Source organism: Falco naumanni, chromosome 9, assembly GCF_017639655.2.
Source record: "Falco naumanni isolate bFalNau1 chromosome 9, bFalNau1.pat, whole genome shotgun sequence".
Lineage (NCBI taxonomy): Eukaryota > Metazoa > Chordata > Aves > Falconiformes > Falconidae > Falco > Falco naumanni.
Window position 1 is genome coordinate 48,175,807 of NC_054062.1, and position 12,705 is coordinate 48,188,511.

General features: G+C 39.4%; 1 protein-coding gene across 3 annotated transcripts in view; it reads left to right on the top strand.

Annotated features, from left to right (window-relative positions):
• The window catches only part of TACC2 (transforming acidic coiled-coil containing protein 2), a 129,291-nt gene that overhangs the window by 95,499 nt on the left and 21,087 nt on the right, over positions 1-12,705 (top strand). Inside the window, exons 8-14 of one of the 3 annotated variants that reach the window (XM_040605653.1) lie at positions 1,794-1,829; positions 3,291-3,351; positions 4,398-4,605; positions 8,454-8,515; positions 9,354-9,469; positions 10,236-10,407; positions 11,844-11,984. In XM_040605653.1, the coding sequence (XP_040461587.1) occupies positions 1,794-1,829; positions 3,291-3,351; positions 4,398-4,605; positions 8,454-8,515; positions 9,354-9,469; positions 10,236-10,407; positions 11,844-11,984 (796 nt within the window). The remainder of the gene's footprint in view (positions 1-1,793; positions 1,830-3,290; positions 3,352-4,397; positions 4,606-8,453; positions 8,516-9,353; positions 9,470-10,235; positions 10,408-11,843; positions 11,985-12,705) is intronic. The other 2 variants (XM_040605650.1, XM_040605652.1) reach the window with 2 other exon arrangements.

Below are 12,705 nucleotides of genomic sequence, written 5' to 3' on the forward strand. Positions count from 1 at the left end.
CGTTCATCCCTGGGGAAATCCATTGTGGGAAGGCCCTGTCCTACAGTCAGTCACAAAGTTCACTGATGGTCTTTATCATGGTGGAAGAAGTGAAACTACCCTAGAGCAGGGCTTAGAGGTCCTTAGGTCGGGAGGTTTGCAGGAATTCCCAGCCCTTGCTTGGGACTGCTTTCACTGCAGTGTGTTATGTGTCAGCTTGCTGCAGCCCCATAACCTACTTTTGCAAGTGGTTTCTAACAAAGAAGAGAATCTGCATATTAATACGCTGTGCAGCCTGCAGCCATAATATTTTCTAGAAGAAAATTAGCCTGAGGCTTGTTGGAGGATGCCTGGAGAAGCAGTGGCTTTATTTGTCTCTTCCTGTCTGTGGTCTCTCTCCTCCATGAAAAGGGCTCTCGGCATGACTCCTCCATGAGGTCCAGTGCAGGAGAACCCCTTGCTGGGCAGGGAGATGGGGTGTAGGACCCTCCTTAGCAATGCTCCCAGTGGTGGGACAGGAGGGAGAAGCCAGTGCAAAGTGCTTCAGCTCCAAGGGGCAGAAAGGAGGGTGCTTGAATTAGGAAATGATACTGTAATATACCAGGACTTTTTTTAATTAATGGACAGTTTTGCAAAGCCAGGAGTTTTTATTAGCACTGTTGAAGCATGCAGAAATAAAACTCTTACAGACCAGTTTGAAAATGTGTTCCTCCTACAGAAAGACGGCAATTTCTAGGTTAGGCGTAAGAGAGGTGAAGAAGCCAGGCATGAGTTTAAGCCATCGCTAAGCTTGTACTACTTTGAATCTGTGCCATATGGTAGTTCTTACCTGGGTTAAATCAATCAAAATAGCCAGCATTTATTCTTGAATGAAACCTGCAGCAGTCTTAAGTGTTGACCTCCATGTGAAAAGATGAGAGATGTCAGCTCGATGCAAATTACTCTCTGGTCGTATATGGAAATGCTGAGCTGTTTTGAGAGAGATCGTATTGCTCAGATGATGCTGAACAAAGAGCAGCTGATGCCTCTCAAGTGCCTGCTTATAGTCACAAGTAAAAACAGGTGCCTGTGCAGGCATTGCTCTCGAAACTGTTAGGTGACTGGGGACTGTGTTCAGAAATGCAAGGTGCCAGCTTTCAAGAGCATTGCACGTTAAAACAGCCAAGCAGAAGCTGCCAAACTTATGAATAGATGAAAATTTTTCTTATCCTTAATTGTTTGGCAAGGTTTGCTTCTGATTTTGGGGTAATCAATTTGTTCTGTCGAACACAAAGTTAGGTTTCAGTGAGAGGCAAAGTAGATGAGATTTAAAGAAATGTCATTTTCTCTCTTGATTTAGGTAAATGATTTGTAATGGTCAAGTAGCTTTTTCTGAACTGTTGTAACACATCAACAGACATGACCAAACCTTGCATAACCATGCTCTTGTCATTCAAGAGCATTTCAACATCCCATGTAATAACAAATACTGTGTTTTGAAAAGAAGGCAGGTGGCTACCATCAGGGAAGGCAAGGACAGTTAGTGTGTTGAAAGGAACTTAACTCAGAGGTGTCAGCTTTGAAAAATGTGTTTTGTAAGATGAAAGCATGTCAGAAGTATAACATTGAATTTTAAAACATTGAAGGACTTGATGAATATTTTTTTTTCTCCCCATGTATTTTGCAATAAAAAGTATGGGTTAACATTATGCAGGTAGAAAATATGCATGATCAGTTTGCCATAACACATTAACATTAACAGAGTATTTGTAGGTTTATCTTTTTTGTCAGTTCCTTCTGTCTGTCTCTCTTTTTCTTTGTCTTATTTGTCTTAGGATGGTAGAAGATGTGATGTCTGTATGTTCTCTGTTGTAAGTAATTCTCAGCTAACAGCTCAACTTTCCTCTTTGATTTATGGGCTTTTTAATTTTACTGATTTATTTTGCAGCATGATCAGTTATTATTCAGCATGAAGCTTTTATGTTAACTATTTCACTTCACTGGCACATATGAAAACTGTTTTAAGTAAGATGCCTGACTGGGAATGAGTTTGAGGAATCTATTGCCTCATTATCTGTTTGCCTATCAAAGAAGATCCTCTTTTAAAAACTATATAGATTTTGTATCCTTGAGCTAAAATACGGAAGTTGTATTTCAGCCATTGTACAATCAGTCTTTTGTAAATAAATTCTTTCTCCTTAAAGGAATAAGTTATCCTAATTACTTCTAACATTATGACTAGATAATTAGTAGCATCAAACACACCAATATTCAGCTGTCCAATTTATTTTCCCCTCTGGATGTGGTATTGATTTACCCTCTGCTGATTGAAACCCACCATTGTAATTTCTAGTGTTGATCTTGCCATCATTGATCAGGGATGAGCTGGTGAGCAGTAATTTTTGCCACTGCATCTCAGTTCAAACATTAAGTCTTTATCAGTGAGTTTGCTGTGATATTTTTCTCCCTTTTCTAGTTAGTGAATAAATGTCTTTGAATAACTCTGGCTATATGCATCAAGAAAACAGGTAGATAATTGGTTTATTTCTTGTTTAGAAAATATTTTTAAACAATAGCGACTAAACATAAAAGCAACATTCATAATTATACACCGAGACATAATTATGTTCTTCATTCCTTTTGCCTGATCGAAAGCTGTGGGGTTTTGAAGGGCTACAGTGTCCGTGCTCCCAGTCTGCACTGTGAGAACCCTGGGGAACTGGAAGCAGAATTGCCATATTTGTTGTATTTGTTTTTAAAAGGGTCTGTTGTGCACATTTGTAATGATAGAGCTTTGTTCTGGCCTCTTGGGGAACAGCATCTGCCTCAGCAGCTTTTATGTAGTTCATCCAAACATACCAAAGTGGGTTTTTTTTTTTATTTATTTATGGGGTCATTGGAGCTTACTGCCCAAGTTGATCACAGTTTTAATTCTCAGGTAAAGATGTGTTTTAGACCTAATTTTCATATGGGAAACGGAAACAGACAGAAGCTGAATCATTTTCTTAAGGCCACTGAAGATGTCTGTGGAGGAGCAACGATTTGAATTGCAATCGAGCAGCAGCTCTGTTCTGTAAATGTGTCAGTAGTTAGCATGAAAAATATGGCAATCCCGCTTTTCTCAGCTTTTGGGGAGTCAAGGCCTGTTCCACGTGCATGACAAGATTATGTACCTATGGCATGTTTCTCTGTGGTGCTGCTGCCTAATGGATGGGATTTTAAAGCGGACCGGCTTACAGAGGTTGCATTGTCTGTGGCTGTCTCTTGCTAAGTGTGAAATGACCTGATTCTTGCTGGGATTACCATATTAACTATTTTACCTTTATTTTCAGTGATACATTTAGGGTGAAAAAATCACCAAAAAGATCCCCATTATCTGATCCTCCTTCTCAGGTAAAGTACTGCCTTATTTTGGTGCATGTAATTTGTGTTCTTGTAGGGGCAAAAAAGGGAAATTTTATTTATTTAATCGTAGAATTGTACGTTTAATAATAAAGAGGTTTTTGTAAACAATATAAGCATATTGTTGTCCAGGTATCGCGCACTGGGCTATAATCATAAGATACTAACCTTCTGGTCTCTAGAAGTGTGTATACAACATCTGTTAGATCCGGTATTTGCTGTGGAAATTCCAGTTAGACTATTAGTAAATGTACTGTGGAAGGCCCTATGTTACGATGGAGCGACGATATGAACAAATCTCTTCAGTCAGTTGTCTGGAAAACTAGACTTAACTATTCACCCTGGATTTTTTAGATTAGAAAGTAAGAAACTAAATACATCGAATTGGTGGGCTGGAAGGGAAATAGAAAATAAAACAAGTGGGCTGACCTACGAAGAACATGTGCTTGGATGGTTTTATTCATTGTTGTAAACTGCTGGCAGGTGGTTTTCTTGGAAGAGAAGTTAGCAAAAGCTGTTCTGCCTACAAAGGCCTAACTGCTTTGATGTGGCACAGCTCCTTCCATGCTGCTGTTCATTCCTGTTATCCATCCTACCCTTTTATGTGTGCTGCTGGACAGCATAGAAGTTAAGGAAGGGTTCGTGACCTCGCAGACCTACAGAGGTTTTTGCTTCTATGAGGGAAGCCTAAAAAGTCAGGTTTGGTCGTCAAAGACTTTGGTCATGGGTGATGTGTGCCACTTACGTCAAGTGCCTAACATTTAAATGGCTCTGGGTTTCCTTTCTTCCTTATTATCGAGGTAGCTTTGCAATATGAGTGTTTATCATTGAAGAGTTTAGTTATCCTGGGAGACCTCACTGCTCGTAGAGTCCTAGATGAAGTACTTCGGTATTTTTCATTAAGTATTTTATACGGAACTGTGGCAAAGAGTGCAGAATTAAAAAGATGACTTCGGTTGTGCAGAGGAATTCAGAGCCTAAACTATTTGATGTGTTAATGAAAGATAATAGAATTAATTTGCACTTGTTTTCTGCAGGATCCGACTCCACTGCCTACTCCAGAAACACCTCCCGTCATATCCACGGTGGTTCATGCGACAGATGAGGAGAAACTAGCGTCTTCAGTGACCAGTCAGAAATGGACCTGCATGACTGTGGACCTGAACACAGATAAGCAGGATTACCCACAACCGTCTGATCTATCCACGTTTGTTAACGAGACTAAGTTCAGCTCTCCTACAGAGGGTATGGTTTGTAAGGGACTGTCTGCAATCAGCTAATGTTACGTTTATTGAGAGGGGGGGGTTGGTTTGTTGGAGGATGTTGGTGTATACTTTGCTGAATGCAAACTGTATTATTTGGGAACCCTACAAAATTAGGCTCTTTGGTGCAGCCCGCGGAACTTGGCAGTTTTGGGGAGCTGAATGTAAGACCCCAATAGCCCAACCTCAAGTTTTCAAGAAAGAGCAGAGAAGAAACTTAGCAGAGAATGAAAGGGGCCTTCAGAGAAAGGCTTTTGCTTCCTTTGTATGGTTAATTGTAGACATGCTGTGTTCTTCTGTGCTTGCTACTACCTGTTTTATCAGTGCCTTCATGGGAGACTCGGGTCTGATACTGCTCTCGGTTAAGTGTTTGGGATCCAGAGCCACTGAACTGGAGATTTTGCCTGAGCCTGTTCCACTAACCTGAATGGGAGAAGATCCCAGGTTAAAATTCTGCTCCAAGTTTTTGTATTGCGTGAAGACTGTTCATGTGCCATCTCTCCCCCAGGTTCCTAGGATCCAGATATCTTTATGCATAACGATGTGCAGGATATCCCCTGTGTAGGATAGTTGCCATTCACATGCCAGATAAAATTTCCTTCTAGATCAGCTTATTAAGGTTTTTCCCATCATACCTTCCTATAAGCAGTTGTGAGCTAAAGCTGGAAGTTTCTGTTACAAGAACTGTCATTCCAGATCTGTGAAATGTGCAAGAGACAAAATGTAGAAAATGTGTGTGTGGCCTTCCTTGGTGTTCCCAGAGGGAATGCTGCTTTGCAACATCTGCTCCGAGAGCAGATTTTCAGCTTTGTGGGTGGGAAGAATGTATGAGTTTAACTCAGCTTAAACTTTTTCTTCCTTGGCAGAATTTTTTTCCCCCCCCTAACCTTTCAGTCTACCATTAAAGCCACTTTATGCCATTTTAGACTGGGTCTGAGGAGTTTTTTGCCTAATTAAAAACTAATTAAGAACTGCTAAGCTTTTAGGTCAGATGTGTTTGACATTAAAAGGCATGAATAATCACACTGGTTTTAATGAAACTGCATATGTTCATATGCACGTGCTTGTGGGTTCGTGTGGCCTGGGCTCTTTGGAAATCTATTGAGTCTCTGTACAGATAAGTATGTCAGTCTGGATAAATCCATTTGGTATTACTGTCAAATTATAAAATTCAGGCATCAGCTTTGCCTAATTTGAGTTTTAAAAAAACAACTTAACAGAAATCCTTTTTAGAAAATAAGTTCCCCAAGTCTGGGAAAATGGAAATTATATGGAAGGAAATGGAACAAAAAAGTAGTGAGAGATACACTAAAGCAATCATTTTAGCTATCAAAGTGAGCAGAAGAAAGTGAGCAAAGCTCCTAATTAAATGCTAATTGTCGTCTCATGTGTGCTGAATGGTATAGTCGAAGTTTCAGATTTCATGCTAATTATAATCAACAATGCTTCCGCTTTTCAGATCTCTTAAAAATAATATATATTTTTTCCCATGACAGTCTTGGTCCTGTGGCGCTGAGACATTTTTGAGTAATTCCAGGGCTGTCTCTCAGTACGAATATTTTTACCCCTCCCAGACACTAGTATGAGTGTTTTCCTGTAACCTAACACGGCTTTTGTACAGATACAGCCCAGCTACTGAGTCAGCCAGTACATCCCGCTCTCATCTGTTGCATGCGCTGCCTATAACTGCTGCCATTTTCGTGTTGCACAGACCAGGAATAAGCAGTAATTTATAGCAGAAAATTCTGCAGCTATTTGTAGGAGGAGTTGGAGGACGTCGCTTAGTAAGTCTGTTGTATGTATTTATAAAAGATAATGATCTTACTCCATGGGATATCCTGGGCGTTTGTAATTTTGAATATATAGAGATAACCAGAGCCTAAGGTTTTGGAGGGGAGATGATGTCTTAGAGGAGATACCTAGGAGAGGACATAGAGTCTAATTATGCTGGAAACTTCTGAGAGCAATGAGACTAAACAAACTGCGTTTAGCGAGCCATGTTACTCCTTTTGTTTCTGGTTGAAGTATTTCCGTCTGCATCCTGCCGTATGTGTAACAGTAAAGTTAAATACGTGTTGTCCCAAAAGTCAGTTTGGATTGCAATTGCAAAGCCGCTACCAGCCCTGCAGGCAGATGGAAGATCACTGCTGGCTGTGCCAGCAGAGGACAGTGCCGATACATCTCCTGCCCCTGAGCATGCTTGTACGCTCGCTCGGTAATTGCTCTCTGGTTTCATAAAGCTGCCCTGTAAAGATTCATGATGGACCTCATGGGGCTATGTGTATATAAATGAAATACAGAAAGGCAGTTGCTAAACACTAGGTGCTGTTATCTGGTATTTCATGCTTTCTCCTACAATTCTGCATCTAGTAGGTGGTTTGAATCTCGTTGCAGTTTTGGTTTTGCTTTCACTAACAAGAAGCTTGTATCTTACAGCAGGAGGTTGTCTATCTTGCCTGGCTTCCCGTTACCATTAAAAACTTCTGGTGCTAGGAATTTAAATGTGAGCAGCCTGCTATTATAGTGTTCTCTTCACTTAGACATTTTACTGTTAAGATCTCCCACGTGTCAAGTACTGAGAGTTTGTGGCTGTTCCTCTTCAGTGGTTGTTTCACAAAACACATAGACTTGTGGGATTATAGTGCTTGTACTCTACAATGCTTTTTATCATAAAAAATTTTTGAGCATTGTAAACTCATGTTGCACCCTTTGAAACTTTTTTTTTTTTTAAATGAAACACTTAAAAGAGGTTATCTTTGGGGTTGGTTTGTGTAAAGAACGAATGTCTTAGCGACAGTTGCTGTTTTCCTGAAAGCCGCCCAAATCTAGAAGAATTTTAGCACATGCTTTTATCGTAATGTAAATGCTAGTATGCCATTCATTAGAACTTATCTATAACAGAAATGAAATTATACAAGTGGTTTATTGAATTAACTCATGGAAACAGAGTAAAATACAGCATTAGGACAATTTAGTTACATTTTCAGTTTTTAAATTAAGGTGTCATTGCACAAAGTCTTTGCTTTTATTTGGGTGCAGGAAGGTATGCTCTTTTTTCCATTTTGCTGTGTTTTTTCTATCTGCTTCTATATTGACTACTGGGTGACCATGGAATGAAAAGAAATACTGTTTATTCCCCCCAGTGTAATTAGGAGATTAGAAGTGGAGAAACAGTAAACATTTGCGTTTTTATTAGGGTTTAGATTTAGGGTTCTTCGTAAATCTTTCTGCCTCAGGCATTTCCTCCAAAACTAAAATGTGAACACAGCCCAGTAAGCTGGGCTGTTGTCTCACCCCTTGTTCAATGAGCATACAGGTATTTTATATATCTTTCCATCTTAAGTGATACCACAGTAGTCCCTCTTAATTAAAAATTGTGTGATAAAGATTAAGAAATAGAAATTACTGCATTTCTCAACAGCTTTTAAAATCTTTTTGCGTACATTAAAGGAAACTGGTATCAGCATTACCAACAACTGAAAAATGTGTTTTCTGTGATAAGATAGAGGAAAGTTATCTGTGCTCTGAAAGCACTCTGAAACTTTCTTAATATTCTGGCCGCTGGGGCAGAATCTTCAGCAAACTGATAAAGCTGCAATTCTTCAGGCAAATGAATTTGCCTGAAATGTGTCCTAGTTTCATTGTTGAAAATCAGTGAAAATCAATGCACCTTCTGCTTTCTCTCTGTATATTCTATTTTTAATACCTCATAGAAAAGCATTGAGCAGAATGGGAGTGGCCCTGGTAAATGAGAAGAGATCTCATTTACTTCTGCAAAAGTCATTTCATGGCACATATTTAATGTTTTTTTTTTGTTTGTTTCTGTTGCAGAATTGGAATATGGCAACTCATATGAAATAGAATATATGGAGAAAATAGGCTCCTCTGTGCCTGTAAGTTCTTACTTCCATTTCCATTCATTTGCATTCCCTTGTCATAATATACTATCCTGATAATGCCATCAGCCTCACTACTCCTTAAATTAATTATAACGTGCCTGCAGCAGATCTGCAAACCCAGTTCCTTTAAATTGGCATAACCAGGGTAAATTGCATGTGCTTTGTTGTCCTGTATCCTGTAGAGCTTGTTCCGTTTTATTATTTTATTTTTAAGCTAGCATCATAGTAGTTCTTTCTGGAGATTAAAAGCAAATCAATATTTCCAGCAGCGTAGAGTACAGAGCTGTCTACACCAGCTATTGAACTATTTTAAGAAACTGAGAGTAAAAATTTTAAGAAGATGGAGGGAAATCGGGAGACAATGCAGAATGAATGTGAAATATGGAACACAGTACTCTATGTTATCCGTTATTTTGTTTTACTTCTATTTAATTCATGGATTTGATAGCTTGAGTAGATCCAAAGGGGGTATATCCACAGGGGAAGTTAGAAAAATCAAGCATGCATGTCAGGTGCTTAAACTGATTAGAAGTTTCAGCGGATAGTTTAGTAGCACTTCTGGTCAAGGGATGCCTCCTGCCTCACAGGACCAGAAATCTGATTAACCCCAAAGTGGGAGAAGAGCCATGACAAAGAGTGAGCTCTATGGGTTTTGTTCTTTAATGGTTTCTTCCTTAAAGGGATCATCTCAGTATCAGCATAGACTGTATTACAGTCCTATATTATTAGTTGTCTGTCAAGTCATTTGGTCACTTAAGGCTTCAGTGACCTGAATCAGCTGTAATGGAGAATGGTTGAGTTGCTTAATGAGCCTTTCTTTTCCTGTTGCCAGCAGGATGATAGCACCTCGAAGAAACAGTCTTTATACCTAATGTTTGATGCACAGCAGGAGAGTCCAGTCAAATCACCTCCCATCAGACTGTCTGATTCCACAACGCCATGCTCAGGGTATGTCACTGCAAGCAAATTCAGCAGTGGAAAAGGGTATCGGGGAAACGGGTTAACATCCTAGCGTGTACACAGACAATTCTTCCTCTCTGCCGCTCTGTTGCTGAGTTGTTTGCTTAAAAATAGACTCCCATCTGTGTACGCGTATGATAGAGGGCAAAGAGACAGAATTTTATAATGGGAAGGAACATGGGAGGACATATATTTCTCCTTCATACTCGTACTCAATAGTCACAGTGGCAACTATTTCACTAGACAGTCGCTTCCTGCTTACAGTCTTTTTCGCAGATACTGAGGTCATTTTCATGTCAATCTAGAAATCTCCTGATTGCCACTTTTCACTTGGCATTTCCTAGATATATTTTCTGAACAAGAAGTCTAGTTCTTAAGAACACAGGATGTGGGGCTTGTGTTTACTTCCAAAAATTTTGCTTGTTGAGGACATCTGTTCTGGTTGGTGAAAGTTGTTTGTTGGGAGAGAGGTAGGTCGCAACGAGAAAGGGGTAAAAAGGCAAGTGAGAAATATTTAAGGAATGTATGTAACATTTCTGATGGAGCTGGCTTTACATGACTTTGGTGCATTGCTTTGAAAGGACATTGCAAAGTGTTATGAAACATAATGATATGAAGTTGGGTGGAAACAATGTGTGTGTGTATATATTCTTGCATATAAACATATACACGCACACACGAAAGTAATGAAGAGGACTTGTTTTATAAGGGCCTTGTGCTCCACCCTGAAAGCAGGTACACAATCTTTTTACAGGTCAAGTTTTGAAGACCCTGAAGCCCAGCAATCTTCTGGAATAAAAATACAACATCCAGCTTCCCGAGTGCTAGCTGCCAGCCAAGAGGCACACTTACAGCCACCTGACAAGTCAAAGCAGAAAGACCTAGAGCCCATGACCCTAGGAACAACTCCAGAGGCTATCGAAATAGTAAGCAATTTATGATAAGTTTGGGAATAATTTTCCCGCAGAGATTTCTCACGTCACGTGAGAGGTAGCAAAGGTGGATCTCAGAAGCTGAGTGAAACTCCACCTGATACTTAAAGACCTTGGTAGCAGCATGTGGTAGTACCCAAATGAGGTAGGTAGGTTGATGGATCTGATGAAATTCAGAAGAATTTTCTGAATTCTTACCATAGTTCAACATGGTCTTGTGTTAACTTATTCCAGGTTGATACTTTGAAGTGCTTTCTTTCTCACACAGGCTTTTTTACACTGTGCTTTAACCCAATATGTGAAAAAATATTTTATATATAAAATAAGGGGTTTGATATTTACAGAGAGACATGATCTATTCTGTTGCATGTACTGTAAAATTTAAAAATTTTGTCAGTAAACAACAGGTGCCCTTTCACATTTTCGTATAAACTGTCAACTCTATTGTTATCACCTGATACTGATAATGTAAAATTCAACTTTATGATCATTAGAACTCACTCCAGTTTCAGTTAAATCACTTTTTTCAGTGGTTTCTCTGGGTCACATTTGAATTGGCAGTGAGCCCTTCCTTGATTCCAGCCTGCACTGCATACAGACTTCAGAGCACTGGTTCTCAAATTCATGAAGGTTCCCTCAGGTCCTCCATTTTTCCAGGAAAACTTGTTCCACAAATGCCTGCAGCATTAGGCATGCTAAGCTATAGGACAGTATGTTTACTGAGGAGTCAAAACAAGAGCTGCAGTATTATGCTTAATTGGTATTAACAATGCTGTTGATACCATCTCACAAAACGTTTTTTATGAGCTTGAATACTTTTCTCACAGCAGAAAGTGTTGGGTCCTCAAATCCCAATGGTCTTGTTTTTGTCATTGGAATTCTGTCCACCCTCATCTTGTGTATTTATTCTGATCAGGTTATAATTGTGAACATAACTTAGTTTATCCCCAGTAAGCAGCAAAAGACTTTGCAAAGACTGCAAAAAGGGTCTTGCTGAGGTTCCCCTCAGTTTTAGTGGTCTTCAAAGCTTTTGGACTGCCTTAGAGATTGCCTGAACTGAACATAAGGTTTTCTACGAGCAAAACCTGTGTTAACTCTTTGAAAACTATTGATGAAGTATCGAGAGTGGGCTGTGGTCCACGGTTTGAGAGCCATTGCTTTAGAGGTCCTAATATTACTTATTTCATGCTTTAGAGGTCCTAATATTACTTATTTGATGTTGGTGTTGGAAAATATACCCAGCTTTTAAATTCGGAAGAATTGTTCTTGATGTTTGTCTGTTACACCTGTGAACCATGTATTCAAAAGTATTCTTCAGTGGGGCATGAAACTGCTAGGAATCAAAGATCTGCAGACACGTATGTTGCTTTTGGCCTGAACTGCTTGGGCAAAAAATCTGTTGCTTATGCTATATCCTCCTTGCCCTTCAGACATCTCCTGAAGACTCCTTTGTCTCTGCTGATGCTCTTCTCAATAGGATATCTAAGAAAACCTCAATATGTGATCAGTCTGAATATCTAGATCCTGACTTAGCAGAAAAGAACCCCCCAGTATTTGCTCAGAAACTTCAGGTTTGTAGCAGGAATATAAATGTTGCTTTTCTTTAAGTTTGTCTGTTCACAGGTAGAGGAATGCTTTGCCTCATCTGAAAAGGGTGGGGGGAGGCTTGGAGAGAAGGTGGGAAAGAAGCAAAATAATGCTTTGATTCTTTCCAAAGTAACGTTGGCCTTTCAGGAACTTAAGGAACAGGAAACAAACACTTACAGCTATCCTATACCACTGATGGATATATTTTGCAGAAGTCTTTATGATGCACATCTTTTAAGATTGAACACAGGACTTGATGTGTGGAGAGTTGTCTTGACACCTGGCCTTAGTAGGTCTGTGCGTGTAGATTGGTTTTCAGAGGTTTAGGCCCTAATTCTGCTGAAATGAAAATTAGGCTTTATTTTTTCTAGTAATCTGTCTAATGCAGAATTTGGCACAGCTTCTTCTAGGAAAAGCAAATTGATCTGCAGACCAGTTCTGTATGTCAGGACGTATTTTCTAGAATATTTATAGTGAGATTTTAAAACAGCAGAGGTTGAATTGGGAGTGGCAGCTGGCATAAGTTCATGTAAAATGAAAACAAAAGGAGACGAGTCTGTGAAAAACAGTTTTAGCTTCAGAAAACATTTATTTTACCTAAAGTGTTGTTCATATTTACCCCCCAATAAACATTGTTTGTCTATACAGCTACCTCAAAACTAACCAAAAACTGAAGGTTTGTATCGGTGTTCTAAACGTAAAAGG